At 39.1% G+C, this 19,805-nt stretch overlaps 1 protein-coding gene across 3 annotated transcripts; it reads left to right on the plus strand.

The window, feature by feature from the left end:
- The first annotated feature begins 927 nt into the window (after positions 1 to 927).
- ankrd10b (ankyrin repeat domain 10b) lies at positions 928 to 19,247 on the plus strand. Of its 3 annotated transcripts, XM_089002512.1 has the most exons (6): positions 928 to 1,249; positions 2,719 to 2,871; positions 5,982 to 6,073; positions 15,278 to 15,531; positions 16,776 to 16,877; positions 18,843 to 19,247. In XM_089002512.1, exons 1-6 carry the CDS (start codon positions 1,052 to 1,054, stop codon positions 19,007 to 19,009), a joined length of 966 nt encoding a protein of 321 aa, XP_088858638.1. In that variant the 5' UTR covers positions 928 to 1,051; the 3' UTR covers positions 19,010 to 19,247. The 3 variants fall into 3 exon arrangements, with proteins under 3 accessions (XP_088858638.1, XP_088858637.1, XP_088858639.1); XM_089002511.1 differs by lacking the exon at positions 18,843 to 19,247 and having other exon boundaries at positions 16,776 to 18,836; XM_089002513.1 differs by lacking the exons at positions 928 to 1,249; positions 2,719 to 2,871; positions 5,982 to 6,073; positions 18,843 to 19,247 and adding an exon at positions 12,803 to 14,969 and having other exon boundaries at positions 16,776 to 18,836.
- Positions 19,248 to 19,805: the final 558 nt, after the last annotated feature.

The following is a 19,805-nucleotide window of genomic DNA, read 5'->3' on the forward strand; positions in this document are numbered from 1 at the left end:
TACAGAAGCTGCTGTAAAGGCAGCTACTCTCACGGAGGTCACGTTGAAGTCAAAAGAACTAAGAAAAAACATAATAACAAAAGAATATGACAACACCAAGACACATTCAATTTTAAGCACTTTCTGTACCCTCTGTTGAATGAAATTAAAATGTAATGTATTATTATTATTATTATTATTATTATTATTATTATTATTATTGGTTTTGGATTGGATTCACCTTTATTAGTCTCGCAGTGGAGTAATTTACATTTCACGTCAGCAAAGTGATATTATCATTATTATTATTATTTTTATTATTATTATTATTATATTATTATCATTATTATCATTATTATCATTATTATATATTATTATTATTATTATTATAGTAGTAGTAGTATTCTTATTATTATTAAGAATTTGTAGATGAAAGAGATGATCAAAGCGTCCTTTTCACCAGTGGATCAGGGACGTCATTGTGAAATGTGCAAGTCTGCTACAAGTTATGTTGAAAGCAATGAATAAATGAATACTGTATAGTTTGTATGTGTGCGTGTGTGTGTGTTCGTGTACGTGTACGCGTGTGCGCGTGTGCGCGTGTGTGTATATGTACGTGTACGTGTAAATGCGTGTGTGTGTGTGTGTGTGTGTGTGTGTGTGTGTGTGTGTGTGTGTGTGTGTGTGTGTGTGTGTGTGTGTGTGTGTGTGTGTGTGTGTGCATGTAGTCACAGGTCGCCACCCAGGGATAGGCGCTGTGGTCAATCGTTCTCACTTTAATGCTACATAAATAATTAGTAGAAGAAGACAGGAAGAGTTCAATCCGTGGATAGGAATTCTAGTCCATTTTTTTCCGGATCAAGTCAGCTCCATTCCCCGTGATATGTAAATTCCATACCACGTTTTGCATCTCGTTTGGCTTATCTCAAGTTTCACTCTACCAGTGTGCTTTGTGTTGTCAGGCAGAAAGACGTACACCAGACAACCGGGGCGGCGTGGGACCTGATCGCACACTCCATTTTTTTTCCTTTCTTTCCGTCCGTCGTTTGTCCACTTATCCGTTTTCTTAACTATGTCGGTCGGGTTCGAGTCTGGATTCTCGAGCGAGGAGGTTTTAAACAGCCGCTTCCCTCTCCACCGGGCGTGCAGAGATGGAGATGTCGGCGCCTTGTGTTCCATCCTCCAGACAACCACGAACCCGTCTGACCTCACCGTTGAGGACACCTTCTACGGCTGGACGCCCATCCACTGGGCAGCTCATTTCGGAAAGGTATCTTGCCAATTTTCAGAGGCGCATTAATTTACATTTATGCCCATTTAATTTCTCCCGGGCGCGCCAAGGTGTTTCGGCCATTTCCTGATGTTAGCCTCTTGGTTTGTTAGCTCGTGAAAAACATGCGTCGCCATCGTTCATTTGTTTTACTTGACCCAAATCGTTTGCAAATCCATCGTTTCAATTAATAGGATCAGTGATAACCAAAGCGTACAAATCTACCATGTGCGAAATGATGACAAAGACTCGTTGTGGGGGAAAATGTACTGTATACCTTGTGTGTAACAAACTGCGACCGAGCTCTTTTCACTCCATTATCTGCCTCCAGTTAAAGGACAACCGACGTCACTTTTTTGTTTTTTAACTGACACCAGAAAAACGTTTTATAGCATCTAAAATACCAAAAACACGCAGTATAATGTTTTAGTCATATGCAAAACACCAATAAAAATGACTTAAAGTGTCCAAAATCTGCAAAAAAATTGAGCTGCGAATTGGGCATTTTCACAAAGTCCCGCCCCCAGTTCGTGACGTCACTCCAAGACGTCTTGCATTGCTTGTCAAAACAATGGCTTCAGATTCGGAGAATATGCTTTCTTGTTACACATCCAGTTATGAATATGATTCAGATACAGTAAAGTCTCGTTATATCGATATTCAAGGGAGTCCGAAAAAATATCGATATAACCGGGACTATCGATATATCCGACCCTGTTTGCATGTAATTTTCTCCGTGCGTGCATAGAAATAGTATCGATATAACCGGGACTATCGATATATCCGATATCGATATAACGAGACTTTACTGTAGTTCTGAAGAGGAAAGCATACATGTTTGCAATCGATTAAAGAATTTATTTGTGCCATTTTGAGGCAACATTGGGGGGAAATCTCTCACCCAAAAAAAAAGAGGCACAAAATGGCGACCTCCAGTGGCCACCTCCGATTCCACAGGCTAATAAATTCCTTATATGGAGCTTGAATGCCCTCTTCTGACGGCTTTTGGGTGCAACACGAGGTCCCCGGACCAAACATTTACAGCAAAATACAGTAAAGTCTCGTTATATCGATATCGGATATATCGATAGTCCCGACGATGTTCGCACGCACGGAGAAAATTACATGCAAACAGGGTCGTATATCGATTCCCGGTTTATCGATATTTTTTCGTCAATATCGATATAACGGGTACATTGACATGATGGAAGGACTGCTACAATGTGTCTTTTTTCGGTCAGGGGACGGTCCTTTCGTGACGTCACGTATGGAGTCGTCACCAACTCAAAAACAAGACTTCCGGAATATTCAGTCTTAAAACATAAAATATAGCTATATGCGGTGGAATCTTTGTAAAATACGCTCAGTAGGAGTCATTTTACAAATTATGGACACAACTTGTCCGGAGACGTCGGTTGTCCTTTAATGACATGTATAATTATGCCACTCAACCCTGTGTCTCTTTGCAGCTGGAGTGCATGATGCGTCTGGTACAAGTAGGCTGCGGCGTCAACATTGTGACCTCCAAGTTTGCCCAGACGCCAACTCACATTTCAGCATTTGGAGGCCATCCCCATTGCTTGTTATGGCTCCTACAAGCTGGCGCAGACATTAATAGTCAGGTATGTGCGTGAGTATGAATTTGATGCTTGCGAGAAAATGAAAAGTAAAAATCACCCAACTTCATTAAGAAGTTAAAAAAATACATCGCTTTCGCAACAACGATGCCAATTGAAGCCATTCTTCTCATGTTTCTCCATGACTTAAATACAATCTGTGTCGGGTAGCCAGAATATATTGCAATATATCACTACGTAATTAATCATAAGAATACAATTTTTGGTATTGTGTTGGTAAGTTAAAAATTCTGAAACTCGACATTTCCGGGGTCATTTTGAAGTCGTTTTGGGACACTTTAACTCATTTTTATTGGTGTTTTGCATTTGACTAAAAACATCAGCCTGTGTGTTTTGGGTATTTTAGATGCTATAAAACGTTTATCTGATGTCAATTAGGAAACAAAAAATGGTGTCGGTTGTCCTTTAAGTGGGTCACCAAAAAGATTTTTCCATCTACAGTGAGACCTCAACTTACGAACTTAATTGGTTCCCAGACAGAGTGTGTAAGGCAAAAAAGTGTGTATCTCAAAAAAAAAAATTCCCATAGGAAACCATTAAAATGGGAAAAATCAGTTCCCGGGTTTCCGTAAAATATACTTTTCAACTAAATAAGCCTTAAAACTACACACAACATACCTTATTCTATGTATAATAAATGTGCTAGTGTATTGTAATGAAAGAAATACACTGCATTGTATCATAAAGTCACTTTATTTACATTTGTGATGGTCATTGATGGTTTGATGGAATGGCATTGGACGTCAAAGGGAATTGCTGTTTGGAAAGAGAGGACTGTAATTAAAGAAATAAACTGTGCTGTAAAATAAAGTTTTATTTACCTTTTTGATGGTCGTTGATGGCTTATGGAAGGAGAGTCACCTTCCATAAGGACTGTTGATAATTTAACCTCTGGTGCTGTTCGGTCGTATGCTTCCGCCGAAGATCACTCCGCCAGCCGTGGTGGGTGTGTATTATGAAAATAGTGCTTATTATAAGGTTTAATTTTCATAAATTTGACGTTTGTAAGACGAAAAGTTCGTAAGATAAGGTGTTAGTAAATTGAGGTCTCACTGTACTATGATATACTATATCTATACATATATGTTGTAATTTAATTCATTTGATTTATTACAAATAATATACAGTTATTTTAATTTAGTTCAGCCTATCTCAGCACCGAGTGAAATGAGCAGTGTTGTGACAGCTTGAGCTCAGACTGATCCCATCAAGAAGGCTCACTTAATGATGACGAACCCTGCAGACCGCTATTACGTCCGTCCTCCCCTTTCTCAAGTCGTCTTCTGTCAAAATAGAGTTGAGATGGTTTTCTTTTATTATTTTCCCCATCAGCTTCGTTGTCTTTTTTTGTAGATGAATTCAGACATGGGGATTATGTTTGATGCTCTGCTGCACTACTTGGAGAAATGAGATTAGTCGGTCCCAATGACATAACACACTGATGTCATCATGACACAGATCGTGCAGACTTTATTTATAATACACTGGTCATTTTATCCTTTTGCGGGCTAACCAGCCAGCTTGCAGTGGAGCGTTTGTATCATTTCCTGTCTGCTGAACAGTTGCACTGCCGGCAGCGAGCCTGGTCTGTTATTTGATCATGACTCATTTGGGTGTGTGTGAGTGTATGTTTGTGTGTCCGCGCTTCCCGCTCTGTTGCATTCTTAATATTAATCATCTACGCAGGGGCAATGTTAAAGTCTGGGTGAAAAGTTCACGCATTGCCTGCATACTTTCACCTTCTTCTCATTAGTGCATTACTTGCACATTGGAAATGAAAATAGTGCACTGGTTTAAAACCTAATTTGCATAAAATAATTGGTTTCTTTGGAATAATAAAGTACAATTCATCCTTCAACAATTACAGTGAGACCTCAACTTACGAACTTAATTGGTTCCCAGACGGAGTGTGTAAGGCGAAAAGTGTGTATCTAAAAAAAAAAATTCCCATAGGAAACCATTAAAATGGGAATAATCCGTTCCCGGGTTTCCATAAAATATACTTTTCAACTAAATAAGCCTTAAAACTACACACAACATACCTTATTCTATGTATAATAAATGTGCTATTGTATTGTAATGAAAGAAATACACTGCATTGTATCATAAAGTCACTTTATTTACATTTGTGATGGTATGGCTTGATGGAATGGCGTGGTCGAAGGTCAAAGGGAATTGCTGTTTGGAAAGAGAGGCGCATTACATGAGGACTGTAATTAAAGAAATAAACTGTGCTGTAAAATAAAGTTTTATTGACCTTTTTGATGGTCGTTGATGGCTTATGGAAGGAGAGTCACCTTCCATAAGGACTGTTGGTAACTTAACCTCATGTGCTTTTCGGTCGTGTGCTTCCGCCGAAGATCACCCCGCCAGCCGTGGTGGGTGTGTATTATAAAAATAGTGCTTGTTATAAGGTTTAATTTTCATAAATTTGATGTTTGTAAGACGAAAAGTTTGTAAGTTAAGGTGTTTGTAAGTTGAGGTCTCACTGTATTGCAAGAGCATTTTATATGTCCTTGGGCAAGTTTTTCTCTCGTTTCTTTACTTGAAATACATAACTCAAAAGGTTTGGAACCACTCTCCCGCATTTCCTTTTGAATTATTTCATTTTCCTCAGTACACGGAAATATTGCAGATAACATAAAATACTACAAACGCTCCCCAACTTACGAACGAGATACGTCCCGAACGGTCGTTCGTAAGGTGAATTTGATCGTAAGTTGCTTCAGTGCTATATTTTGTATGCAATGTATATGTAAGGCTTATATAAGTAACCTGTATTGGTTTGTATCTGAATCTGGAAACATTCAGCTAAACATTCAGGTTCCCTACACTTGATTTTTCAAAGGCTCTCCGATTGATTCTTGTCTTTTCCCTGTTCAGTCATTACCTGTGTCAAAAAGTGTTTGGTAGATGTCCCTGCAAGCGAATATTAAAAGATATTAAAATATGGTGTTTGTTTTCAGTTGTGAAAAAAGGTAAATTCGTTGAACAGTGAAGGTATTTGGTCAAGAAATGTCAAGGCACTCACTGTTGTCCGAGCTAGTCCAAACATGTGTTTCTATGTTTAACCGTGAGCTCATCTCTTATCTCAGGACTATGTGGGCGAGACGCCCATCCACAAGGCTGCACGTGCGGGCAGTCTGGAGTGCATCAACGCTCTCCTGGTGCAGGGAGCAAAACCTGAGTAAGTCCTGTGGTCAATATTGCGAGCTCATCTCTTCTCCCTTTTACCCCGCACCCTTTCTTCTTTTCCAATTCTGGATGTGACACCTTTACGAGGGCCTGCCACCAAAAGTTGAATTGGAACAGTGATGACGTTTACAGAGTCATCTTTTTGAAACCTGCTGTGATTAAAAGTTGAACTGCACATTGAGTGACAATTTTGATGTTCCCCAAGGGCTACTGTACTTTCTCAGTTATTTATTTATTGAAAAGAAAAACACGTTTGTGAAGAAAAAAAGCCACTATCTACAAAGTCAGAAAACAGCCTATAATAACCAATAACATATATATTTTAAAGGACAACCGACGTCACGTTTTTGTTTCTTAACTGACGCCAGAAAAACGTTTTATAGCATCTAAAATAACCAAAACACGCAGTATGATATTTTTAGTGAAATGCAAAACACCAATAAAAACTTAAAGTGTCCAAAATCTGCAAAAAAATTGAGCTGCAAATTGGGCATTTTCAGAAAGTCCCGCCCCCAGTTCGTGACATCACGCCAAGATGTCTTGCATTGCTGGAGAATCTAAAGAATGGCTTCAGATTCGGAGAATATGCTTTCTTGTTACACATCCAGTTATGAATATGATTCAAATAGTTCTGAAGAGGAAAGCATACATGTTTGCAATCGATTAAAGAATTTATTCCGCGCCATTTTGAGGCAACATTGGGGGCAAATGTCTCACTCACAAAGAGGCACAAAATGGCGACCTCCTGTGGCCACCTCCGTTTCCACAGGCTGATAAATTCCTTATATGGAGCTTGGACACCCTCTTCTGGCAGCTTTTGGGTGCAACACAAGGTTTTCAGACCAAACAATGACAGCAAAATACATTGACGTGATGGAAGGACTGCATTCCTTTAGTGACGTCACGTACGGATTCGTCACCAACTCAAATACAAGACTTCCTGAATATTCAGCGCGAGTCTTAAAACGTAAAATATAGCTATATGCGGTGGAATCTTCGCAAAATACGCTCAGTAGAAGTCATTTGAAGCCATTTTACAAATTATGGGCACAACTTGTCCGGAGACGTCGGTTGTCTTTTAAGGTTGTTTGCAATGATTGGATTAGCCTTTATTAGTCTCGGAGTGGAGAAATTTATATTTCACTGCAGCAAAGTGATGGAAGGAAGAGGAAAGGAAAGGAAGAAGTAGAAAGACACAATACAGGAGCTGCTGGAAAGGCAGCCACTCTCACGGCGCAATCTTGGAGTCAAAAGAACAAAAAACTAACAAAAAAAACCGACAGCCATTCAATCCTAAGCACTTTCTGCACCCTCTTTGTTGTATGAAGCAGTTCTAGATGACAGAGATGATGAAAGCATCCTTTTCACCAGTGGATCGGGGACATCATGGTGAAACGTGCACATCTGCTACAAGTTAAATGTTGAAAGCAAACACGAAGCTATCGCATCCATTGACAAAAAAGAGATTGTCTCAAATCTCCTATCCCGCGTAAATTTGCTTCAATTCCAAGCCGCGACAGTCCCACATACGCATCGGCGCTCTGCGCAGACGCTCTTTTCTTCTCATCACGGGCGACGTTGCACCATTTTCAGACAAAAGTTGTTCCTGCTCTTTCTCATAATATCACCGCTGATCGCGAAATGTACAATTTGGTGGCGCGCCCTTGAAAAGGTGATTCACTTTTGTTCATCTTTGAAATTGTTGTTTATCATCGTGACAATTCTCATCAAACTGCCACTTGTGAGTCTACTGAGATTGAGCATTTGCAATCGTTTTTGTTTCAACTCAATTCACCCCGTTTGAACTTTGAACTATTCATAAAAGTTGAACATTAACAGATCTTCGCGGCTTTGAGCTCATGTACCACCTTTTATTTTGGAACACAAGGACAGCTTGATGAAATTGTTGATAAACTGTGATTAACTTCAGAAGCCATGTTGCATGATATATTTCGAGAGTGTGTTTTATTTGTTTTGGTTCATAATATCTTAATATCCAGTTTTAAAGAGATGACCAAATGCACATTGCCCTTCACTCGCAAGGTGTTTACCAGCTAAAACGCTGTTGCATTGTATGGAACTGCATAAACACAACATAGCTGACAATGTGTTAAACGCTGTACATTCTATTTCATCTCTTTGTGAAGCTATTTTTGACAAATGCAATTGTTGGCAGCCCCCTGTGATTAAAAAAAAAAACCTACATTGCTCACACATTAAAGTAATGAATACAAATGTGATTAAAATTAAACAGAAATTCAGATTTTGTTTTGTAATAGCGTTTCAACAGAATTGTTTTAAAAACAGACCTGGATTAAAAAACAAAAAAAATGATGGTACCCCTAACACACTATCCCACACACCACGCTGTACATCTCAGGAATTTTGGATCACTCTTTCTAAGCAAAGTTCTCCAGCTCAGGTATGAAGTGCGCTTTCTCCATTCTGCCTGATGCAGCTCCTTACGCAGATCTTCAATCGGGTTTGATCGAGACTCTTAGAAGGTCATAGAATAGTCCAATGTTTTGTTCTTTGTCTTTCAATAACCCATGACCAGTAACACCGGGACCATGGTTTCTGACACCGGACAGCACATTTCTGAATCTTCTTCTTGTTCTATTCCTTTGGGCTTTTCAATTCAAGCGAACCAGTGTCCTCCATCTTCAGAGGTTTGATTCGCATACATGGATCGTCATAAGATTTCTTTGTAGCCTGCACAGATCGAATAGACTGTAACATAAGAGCCTCTTCCCTGTTTTCCAGTAGGAGCGGTGTTCTTTTCTTGTCATTTTTCTGTCTGTGAACACAGAGGAGGTTTTGCCCAAAAAGTTCCAGTTTGTCTCATCTTTCCATCCACGAGATATTCTCCCAGAAACTTTGTGGATTGCCCTTGGGCTAATCCCAGTCGCTATTAATTGTCTATTTTGTCTATTCCAATGGATGTTGCGATCTGTCATTTTCACTACTTTCAGTTCATCTTAAACTTCCTTGGAGGTTGTTTTTGGCTCTTTTGTTCCCATTTGTATTTTCTGCCTCTTCGTTTTTGTCTTTGATTTTCCTCTTACGGCCACACACATGGAGTTTGGCTGCAGTCCCTTGGAATTTTCATATTCACTAATATGTTCCACTGTCGTCATGACATCGAGTTGCTTGGAGATGGTTGATCCTTGAACTTGCTTCTTTATCTTTTTCTGATCAACCATGTTTAGTGTGGTACATTCAATCTCACCAAACAGTACAGTGATTACTTTTCACTCTTTTAATAGGCACTCTAAGTGGTTACAAGTTTGAAGACACTTGGAATGGTATTTGGAGGACACACCTTGGATGAACACGTCCTCTTGGTTGACTTACTTTCACTCTTGTCTCGGAGTATCATCATTTTTTTATCCAGTCCTGTTTCATGAGTTTTCAGACAATCTGTTGAGTCACTATTTTAAAATTAATTATAATTAATTAATCTATTTGTTCACATTTATATATTTATTTAAATTGCTTTTTTTTTGGGTGTGTATGAAAAGTCAGGAGCTAGGCAGAGGTTTATTTTGACCTCCATAATCAGAATCATCTTTATTGCCAAGTATGTAGAACACACAAGGAATTTGTTTCCGGTCGAACACGCTGCACTAGTATCATCATCCAAAAAATTGCAAAGCGGCACTATACAGTTCAATTTGGGCTTCTGTTCAAAGAGTTAATGGCTTGGGGGAAGAAGCTGTTTAAATGTCTGCTGGATTTGGTGCGCCTGCCTGAGGGGAGTAGCTGGAAAAGGTGGTGGGCAGGGTGCGGAGGGTCCAGTATGTTTCATACTGCAGATTTAACGTTTCCTAATGCAGAATAAAAAAAATCATAGGATTGCTTCATACGTCCTGCTATTCAGATCGTCAGGATTCAATTTTATTCATAAAAAAATGTTTATGCCTGGCTCAACGACTATGTCAAGTACAGAAATAAAAGCTATTAAAAGATGGAAATTTCATATTAAGGTGATTTTAAAAGGCTTAATGATTAAATATCATGATGATTTAATGATTACGTATGTTTGCAATTTAAAAATATATATTTCAGGCGAACCACATCTGTTGGCCTGTGGTTTTCTATTGTTTTCTTGGAATACTCTCATCACTTCCAACACAAATAGCAATATCTTACTCTACTTTTTAATTACCACTCCTTGACTTATATTTGCAGTTTCATACTTTGCATCTGGCTGTGTGGCTGATTGTTGTTATGCCATATGACTTTGGATCCAGAACTTTCAGGGAGCTTTTCGAATTTTACAGATTTCTTTATTATTTTTAATTTTGGATTAAAAAAAAAAATCCTTATTTTAAATGACATGTTTGAGGAACAAATGTTTATAATCGTGTGTATTTATTATTCACTCGAGATAGCCATAAGTCAGTCATTTGCTTTGATAATGATTTACATTCAACAATGTCAGCAAAATTACACACATTTTATTCTAAACTTCAAGTCACAAAGATTTTTAACTCTTCATTAAAATGTGACTTTTCGTCGCTCATGAAAACCCCTGGTTGTTTTGGCCTCATCAATACTTCATTTCTTGTGATGTGCATTTGGTCATGACCTAATGAATAAATGTTTAAGTGATGAAAATGATGTACTTTTTTTCCCTTTTAGATCACAGATTGTATCTTTAGTCTCGACTATAAAGTTTCTTTTAAGTAGTGGGGAATTGTGAGAAGGGAGGGAATATTGAAACCACAGGCAGGCACGTTAGGTGGGAATGAGGCTCATGACAAACCAATTCAAGTCTTAAAACTAAATATTATTGTACGTAGGCGCACACAAAAAATGTGTTAACGACATCAGGTAAAATAATGGCAAACGGGAAAATCCAACCTGATGTTGACAAATTATTACCGCTACTTTTATATGAAACAGTAAACAAGCATCGTTGTCAGTAAGAAGATGACAGTCGGCACTTCACTTTACAAAATGCAGATCCAATGAAAAATGGACCTGCTCTCATAATAAATAATTACATATATATAAACAAAATTCAACTGTTCATACAATTCAACACCTTTACCTTTATAATTTTGACTCAAAATACAGTGCCACAGATAGAATTGATCACACTCACATCTTGAGAAGAAATTCAGTCCGAACTCTGACTTAAAGGACAACCGACACCATTTTTTTGTTTGTTTCCTAACTGAAATCAGAAAAAACGTTTTATAGCATCTAAAATACCCAAAACACGCAGTATGATATTTTTAGTCAAATGCAAAACACCAATAAAAATGAGTTAGTGTCCAAAATCAGCCACAAATCAGCTTGAAACTAGAGATTTTCACAAAGTCCCGCCCCCAGTTCGTGATGTCACGCCAAGTTGTCTTGATTTGCTCAAGAAACAAAACAATGGTCTCACGGAGTTCAGATTCGGAGAAGATGCTTTCTTTTTACTCATCCAGTTATGAATATGATTCAAATAGTTCCGAAGAGGAAAGCATACATGTTTGCAATCGATTAAAGGAGTCGTCCCATATCAATTCAAGCCGTCAATGACAGCAATGTAGTGTCCCAGAAAATGCACAAGATGGCGCCGAAGCACTGTTGGAAATGGACTGATTTGTCTGCTCGGAATTTGTGTCAACTAGTATCAAATAGTAGTCTTGGTGCAACACACAACGATTCACCATCGCGTTATTTATGTGTTTTCCTTCTAATTTCGCTATCAACACGGATCAACACAATGTTTTCAGACCAAACAAAGTACCCAAAATGCATTGTGTGTCGCTTTCTCGGTCAGGGGCGTTCCTTCCGTGACGTGACGTGAGGACTCGTCACCAACTCAAAAACAAGACTTCCGGAAGATTCAGCGCGAGTCTTAAAACGTAAAATCTAGCTATATGCGGTGGAATCTTTGTAAAATACGCCCAGTAGAAGTCATTTGAAGCCATTTTACAAATTATGGACACAACTTGTCCGGAGGCGTCGGTTGTCCTTTAAAGTCATACGAGAACCCTTTCAATTTAAAGCTGAACGCGAACTCATTTTTGGTCCAGCTTTTTAGACAGTAAATTTGTTATGCAGCATTTCTCGAATAGAGTTTGATGGTTCTGGCTAACTTTAATCCCAAAGAGAACAATATTCATATTCTTTCAATTTCTTCATTTGTCATGAGCCTTGGGAAGTGGAAAAGAAGCCCGTTAGCTAGCTAGCTAGCTAGTTAGTTAGCAGGAGACTGAACACTGTAAGGGAGCGCAGACATCGACTATTACGACATCTGAGCGATTGGGAGTTGCTCGCGTTGTACTCACCTGTTAAGAGTAATGGTAACATTCATCCTGTGCAAATGGTTATTCATTTATTCGCTGTTATGTTACTGTGTCAACTATTTTATCGTTATGCCAAGAAATGTCTTCATTTTGTTCTGTCACACTATTAACCTGATACAATATCCTGTAATCCTTTGTCACCTTTTCCTTCTTGAAAGTGACAATAAGTGACAAGAAGAAAAGAAAAAAAAAAAAAGACAAACGTTTACTCACCTGCTAAAACAGAACCGTACATCTTAATTGTTTTGCAGCCGTTGAGTTGGAAATGACTTGGTTTTTTCAAGTAATCCTAGAAAGGGGGAGAATAGACACTGCTGAGTCTGCCCCGTTCCCTGGGATAGCCGCACTGTTGTGGCATTGAGTGTTCTCACTATCGCTTCCTATCTACACACTGGCAAACTGTTGAGGTATTTCTTGCGGTGATTGGTTTTAATGCTAGGTTTTGATGTCAATGAAGATTTTATTATTATTACTTTCTAGACCTGCATGCTTTGCTTATTACCCATGATTGTTCTTGTATCTAGCTTTTGTCTTTATTTTTCTAGCTTATTTGATTTTATATTCAAACTTTATTTTTGTCAACTAACCAATAGGAGCCGTTTATACGGACAGGTTTAATCACGTGAGTCCCATGTCAAAGCACTAGCATGACTACAGGTTGCCTCTGGGAGGTTAGACGATTAGTTAGCGAAAAACATATCTATATAGGTCTGAAAAGCAAAGCATATCAGGCATTTAAAAAAAAAAAAGAATTAACGCTTCCTTTTTAAAACTTGTTCCAACGACGTGGATACTAAAGATGTGTTGTCTCACAAAAGGAATATTTGGATTTTTGAAGTTTTAAACTGGGCCTTTGATAGGTGGTCATATTTGACATGATAGTAAATATTCAAATTTAATTGCAGTCTCTTTTAGGGATGCACTTTACATACCAACCTTCGAGAAAAAAAAAACTATGTATTGTAATAAAAGACCATAGCATCCTCACTTTTACTTCTGCCACATAATAAAAGTGGTCAGTAAAACATCCCTTTGCAAGTACAGTATGTGTGGATTGTTGACAACTGGAAAAATATGTATTTTTATGATGCTCGGGAAGTAAGATTATCACGGATAAACTAACGGAACAACTCGACTCCTTGTAAGGGAGCGCCGAAGCGGTGCGTTTAAGGTCACATTGCTAGAATTGTAGCTGAAGGCCTTAGTTGGAAATGAGTGAATATGAGCTTTTTAATTATCAAATGATAATTTATATTTGCATGGTGTGGATATCGGGGGGCCGTATACTACCCATATATAGTTAGACAGTATAGATATAAAAATCCTTGAAAAATATTCCTTGTCGTGAGACATTTAAAACAAGTGATCTGTTTTGATTGACATGTTGGAAGCGTTAATTTGAATGGGGGGGGGAGGGGCGAATGATGTGCAAGAAGTTATTGTGTGATTTTTATGATATATTTTTTTACAGTGTTAAGATTCTTAATGTGCACTATTTCTTTTAAAGGTTTTTTAATGACACAATGAATTGGTTGAAAAGGCTGGACGTTGTTACACTGTGGAATTCAATGGCACTTGCTTACAGTAAAACTTTGATTGATTTAAAACATGCTTTGAAACAAGTGAAATTGATGACTTTTTCTAATTTCCATGGGCTAATATCGTTCCTACTGTACATGAAACGGCACCTCTGACGCCGAGCTGCACCCTGGCTCTTTTTCCAGAACCCACATCTCGTAAACAAAAGACCTTTCTGTTTGCACTGAGAACCTATTATGCACTGTGACGACATTCACATAAACAAGCGCAGTATTGTTTAGCAAATGAAAATTCCATTCATTAAGCTAAAAGAGTTCCATTTCTCAGCTGTATTTTATTTCCTCTTTGTCAATTAAAGGAGGGAAAATATGTTTCTATCATAACTACATTCAATTGGTAATGTTGCAATAATGTTGGATAAATGGTTTTACTGTCAAGTAACATTGATTCCACAAAAGGCGATGCTCCAGTCCAAACACTGCTTTTTTTTCTCGCATGATGAAAGTCTGCTGCAAAGAGGCCTGATTAACACAAGTTTGGACAATGCACACACACACTCACACTCACACACACACACACGGATGCATATGCTTGCATTTTTCCAGTCAATCTTCAGGCAAGATTTTTAACTTGAAAGTCCATATTAATTTGTCCAAGACACTTTCTTTTGACGATCACTTTCAACGGATTTACCCATATCTTTGGTACTTACCCTCATCCTGGAGATCTTGCACTTATCATGGAGCATTTTGGAAACCCTGTCTTGTCTGTTTTGGACTCCTCCTTCGAATTTTTAGCAACTTTCCTAAGAACGGGTCTACTTTTGTCCACTTTGGCACTGGCATTTGAAAACCAGGCTTCAAACTTCACATATTCTCATCTTCTTGTGCACTCCATATTTGAATTCTGGCAGCATTTGGATTCGGGGTTGATCTTCTGCTTTTTTTTTTTTTTTTTTTTTCGCATGAGCTTGTCTTGTATTTCAAGAACATTGGACATCAAGTCTTGTGGATCATCCGCTCTCCTATCGGATCATTTCAGGTACACCTACAAATGCATCACTTCCATTGTTTTAATCCTGTCTCTTATGCAGCAGACATATATTTTTCGGAATATTTGGAACCACTCATTAGATGATGCAAACGATCCATCATCATCATCATCTGTCATGATGATGACTAATGCAATTATTTTATCTGTGTATATGTGTGTATCGTATGTGAGGGTTTGCTTGATAAGTCAGTCAGTTTGTGTGTGTGTGTGTGTATGCGTGTCATGTTTTCTTTTTATTTGTGTTCAAGAAAACATGCAGTAAAGACCACTGACACTTAACGTTTCCCGTTGTGCAGTGTAAGGAATGCCAGTGGGCTGACCGCTGCTGACCTGGCCCACGCGCAGGGCTTCCGGGAGTGTGCTGAGCTTCTCTCCAATGCCCAGAACTTTCAACAAAACATGGCTACGTTCCATAATGGGACTTTTCATAATAGCACCAGTCACGTTCACCCCACTATCCAGGGCCGCAGCTTCTTCAAGGGCATACCCAACAGAAAGAGGTCATTCGATGACCAGGAAATCAACCCAGTCAAGAAGGCGAGACCTAACGGTGAGTTAACAAAAATATAAATGACACAACTTGCACTGTGAGTGACAATAGAAAAGTAGTCCATTAAAGGACAACCGACACCATTTTTTTTGTTTCCTAACTGACATCAGAAAAATGTTTTATAGGATCTCAAATACCCAAAACACGCAGGATGATATTTTTAGTCACATGCAAAACACCAATAAAAATGAGTTAAAATGGCCCAAAACTACTTCAAAATGAAACCGGAAGTGGCCTGTTTCAGAAGGTCCCGCCCCCTTGTTCGTGACATCACGCCAGGACGTCTTTGCCTTGCTGGAGAATCAAAACAATGACTTCAGATTTGATGCTTTCTTGTTACACATCCAGTTATGAAACTGATTCAAATAGTTCTGAAGAGGAAAGCATCAATGTTTGCAATCGATTAAAGAAGTCCTTCCGTGTCATTTTGAGGCATCCGGACTTCAATGTACGCTACATTGAAGTGAATATGATTCAAATAGTTCCGAAGAGGAAAGCATACATGTTTGCAATCGATTAAAGGAGTCGTCCTATATCAATTCAAGCTGTCAATGACAGCAATGTAGTGTCCCAGAAAATGCACAAGATTGCGCACAAGCTCCGTTGAAAATGGGCTGATTTGTCTGCTGGGAATTTGTGTCAACTAGTATCAAATAGTAGTCTTGGTGCAACACATAAAGATTCACCATCGCGTTATTTATGTTTTCCTTCTGATTTCGCCATCAACATGATGTTTTCAGACCAAACAAAGTACCCAAAATGCATTGTGTGTCGCTTTCTCGGTCAGGGTCGTTCCTTCAGTGACGTCACGTCAGGAATCGTCACCAACTCAAAAACAAGACTTCGTGAATATTCAGCGCGAGTCTTAAAACATAATATATAGCTATATGCGGTGGAATCTTTGTAAAATACACTCAGTAGAAGTCATTTGAAGTGATTTTATAAATAAATTATGGACACAACTTGTCCAGAGGCGTCGGTTATCCTTTAAATCGGGCCCATCAATTTCAGGATTTGGCCCCTTTTTTCAGATACAAGGGCCCCCAACTGGCCCCCTTTTTAAATTTCCCACATGTATCCCTGCAACTCACAGATATTGAGCTTTTATGTCATGTAAATCTTTTTGAAAAAAAAAATGATTGACATTATTGTGTTAATAATGCTCATTGAATGAACTAGCATGTAAAAAAATATAACAAATCATGTGATTATTCCTTTGCTTGACTGATCTTTTTTTTTTGAAGGTCTGTGCGCGCCATTTGAAGTTCAGAACGGCAATGGACCACTGGTTGGTGCTGAAGAGTCCCCAATGGAAAGCATGGAGTTGGCATCTACTGTGACCTCAGGTGGGCCAGGACCCTTTGCATTGGGGCTGAATGGGCTTACGCCAGCGAACGGGTCGGGACCCATGGAACAGTGGGAGGACCAGGGGGGACGGGCCATTCCCAGCCCCCAAGCTAAAGAGCTGGAGGTCTTCAATGTGGCATCTATGCAAACTCCCTGTCGCTGCACCAACTCTTATGCTTATTTGTAGAATGGCTGCCGGTGTATGTGTCTCTTTGCTTCACATTTGTGTTGGATATAGTTTGCAATTGTTAAACTTTGGTTGACGGTAATTGTTTGCTTGCATGGATGAAGGAAAATATTTTTTTTTTACCCTCTGATGTACCCCGTTTCCCAACAAAATTTGAAAGCATGTTTTCAATTATTCTGGAAATTTAAAGGACAACCGACACCTGCGGACAAGTTGCGTTCATAATTTGTCAAATCACTTCAAATGACTTCTACTGAACGTATTTTACAAAATATTCCACGGCAAATAGTTATATTTTACGTTTTAAGACTCTGGAAGTCTCGTTTGCGAGTTGATGACGATGCCTGACGTTACGTCACTGAAGGAACGCCCCTGACCGAGAAAGCGACACACAATGCATTTTGGGTACTTTGTTTGGTCTGAAAACATCGTGTTGATGGCGAAATTAGAAGGAAAACTACATAAATAATGCAATGGTGAATCGTTGTGTGTTGCCCCAAGACTACTATTTGATACTAGTTGACACAAATTCCCAGCAGACAAATCAGCCCATTTCCAACGGAGCTTGGGCGCCATCTTGTGCATTTTCTGGGACGCTACATTGGAGTCCAGACGGCTCGAATTGATACGGAAGGACTTCTCTAATCGATTGCAAACATGTATGCTTTCCTCTTCAGAACTATTTGAATCCTATTCATAACTGGATGAGTAACAAGAAAGCATCTTCTCCCAATCTGAACTTTCTGAAGCCATTGTTTTGATTCTGTAGCAAGGCAAGACGTCCTGGCGTGACATCATGAGCTGGGGGCAGGACTTTCTGAAAATCCCCAGTTCGGAGCTCATTTTGTGCCAGTTTTGGGACACTTGAAATCATTTTTATTGGTGTTTTGCATTTGACTAAAAAATATCATCCTGCATGTTTTGTGTATTTTAGATGCTATAAAACGTTTTTCTGATAAAAAAGTGGTGTTGGTTGTCCTTTAAAGAAAAGTTAAATGGGAATTTTATAGTCCATTATTTAGCTGCCCAAGAAAGTTTGCATTGCTATGTACAGTTTGCTAAAGGATGCAAGGGTGTGTGTGTGTGTGTGGGGGGGGGGGGGTTTAATTAGTTAAACTGATAAATACATGTGCTTTGTTTCCATATTACATTTACATGAGTGTGGCAATTCTTTTGTGCGGTGATAAAAGAAAGTTACAAGCGATCTGTGTCGCTGTTGATCAAGCTTAGCATTGTAATTAATGTGCAATCATTAAATCTGCAGTGTTTTTTTAAGTGTTTTTCTTTTCTTTATTGCAATCAATGACAAAGCACCGAAAGATTAAAATTCATAACATTTGAGCCTTCCATCAAAGTGACACACCAAGTAAAATTGTCCAGCGTGTCATTCAGCATGCACAAATCTGGCCTGTCTCTTTAATGTTTAACTTCCCCCCCTCACTGCTGCGTTCTTGACCAATCACGTGGCTTTAACCGAATACTGGGGGCGGGGAATAGAGGACAAAAACAAGTCGGCTGCCATTTTCTTGTTAGGAGAACGGGCTCGTTCGCGAACGACACATCACTCATTGTGGCAGCTCCGTGTGTATCCCGAAAAATAGTTCGTATGCCAAAGTAAAATTTTCACAAATGTACCGTTCGTAAACCGAAAGGTTCGTAAGCCAAGGGGTTCGTAAACCGAGGTTTCACTGTATTTGGAACAGGTCACTCACCATCGAAATGAGGTCAACATTCACCAATGATTCATTTGCTTGATTGTTTGTCTTCTCCCTCCCAGTCTCACTCGGTCATATTCAACCGCAACTTCCCTTCCAGCGCGATCCGACTTCAGTCTACAAGGGGTCGCCCCAGATCAGCCAAGTGGAACACCAGAAGTCTGTAAAAGCGGAGCAGTTGTATGACCACACCTTCTTCAACACCATGCTCCTCTACCATGGAGCCTAAAGTTTGAGGCACAGGCTCTTAGCCTAACATTTCTTCATTTGCCTTAAAAGCCATTGAGTGGCTTTCCGCTAGTTCATGGGAATGTTTTGTTTTGCGAAGGGCAGGCCCAGTGTGGCTGTTTTCTGTTGTTTACGTGATGCTTGGAGAAGTGATCCTGGTTTGTGTTGTTAAAGTGAATGTTGTTTGTAACCTTCTATCTTCGTAAATCTGCATCTTTATTAAAAAGCACTGCCAACGTTCAAAATGATTCCGTTTGATTTGTTTGAGATTGTAGTAGTAGGTAGATGCGTGCGCCGAGCTTCCTGGGCAAACCCTTTTGTCGGTGCGCGTACCGCTTTAAGAAAGTCACGTGACCACTACCGTATTCATTATTGCGACGGGAACCGGCTCGTTCTTTATGACGTCATTGTTAACCTATTGGCGATTACGTCGTCATTGCGTTGAAAGAAATATACCGAAACGCTGACTATAAAATAGTTATAAACAACTTCGGAAGGTTCGTATTGTATTAAATGTTCGGTAAAAAAATAGCAACAGTTTTCCCCCCATTCTGGATTCTGTTCTCCGTCGCCGAATAATGACGTTGCAGGACACATCGTAACGTAAACAAAGTGATCTCCTTAGTTATCAGTCGTACGAGGACTTGTTGACGGAAATCAAGTTTGGGTCGTATTTAACATTTAAGTACATGTTGAACTAGATTCTGAATGAACTGGTTGCTCAATATAACGTGATTTTAAAAAAGAGTAAATCGGCCCAGGTTAAATGTTTAAACGCAAACCCGGACAGGGTTCCT

Source organism: Hippocampus bargibanti, linkage group LG08 (assembly GCF_051943395.1).
Source record: "Hippocampus bargibanti isolate YZ-2025 linkage group LG08, ASM5194339v1, whole genome shotgun sequence".
NCBI classification, from domain to species: Eukaryota; Metazoa; Chordata; class Actinopteri; order Syngnathiformes; family Syngnathidae; genus Hippocampus; species Hippocampus bargibanti.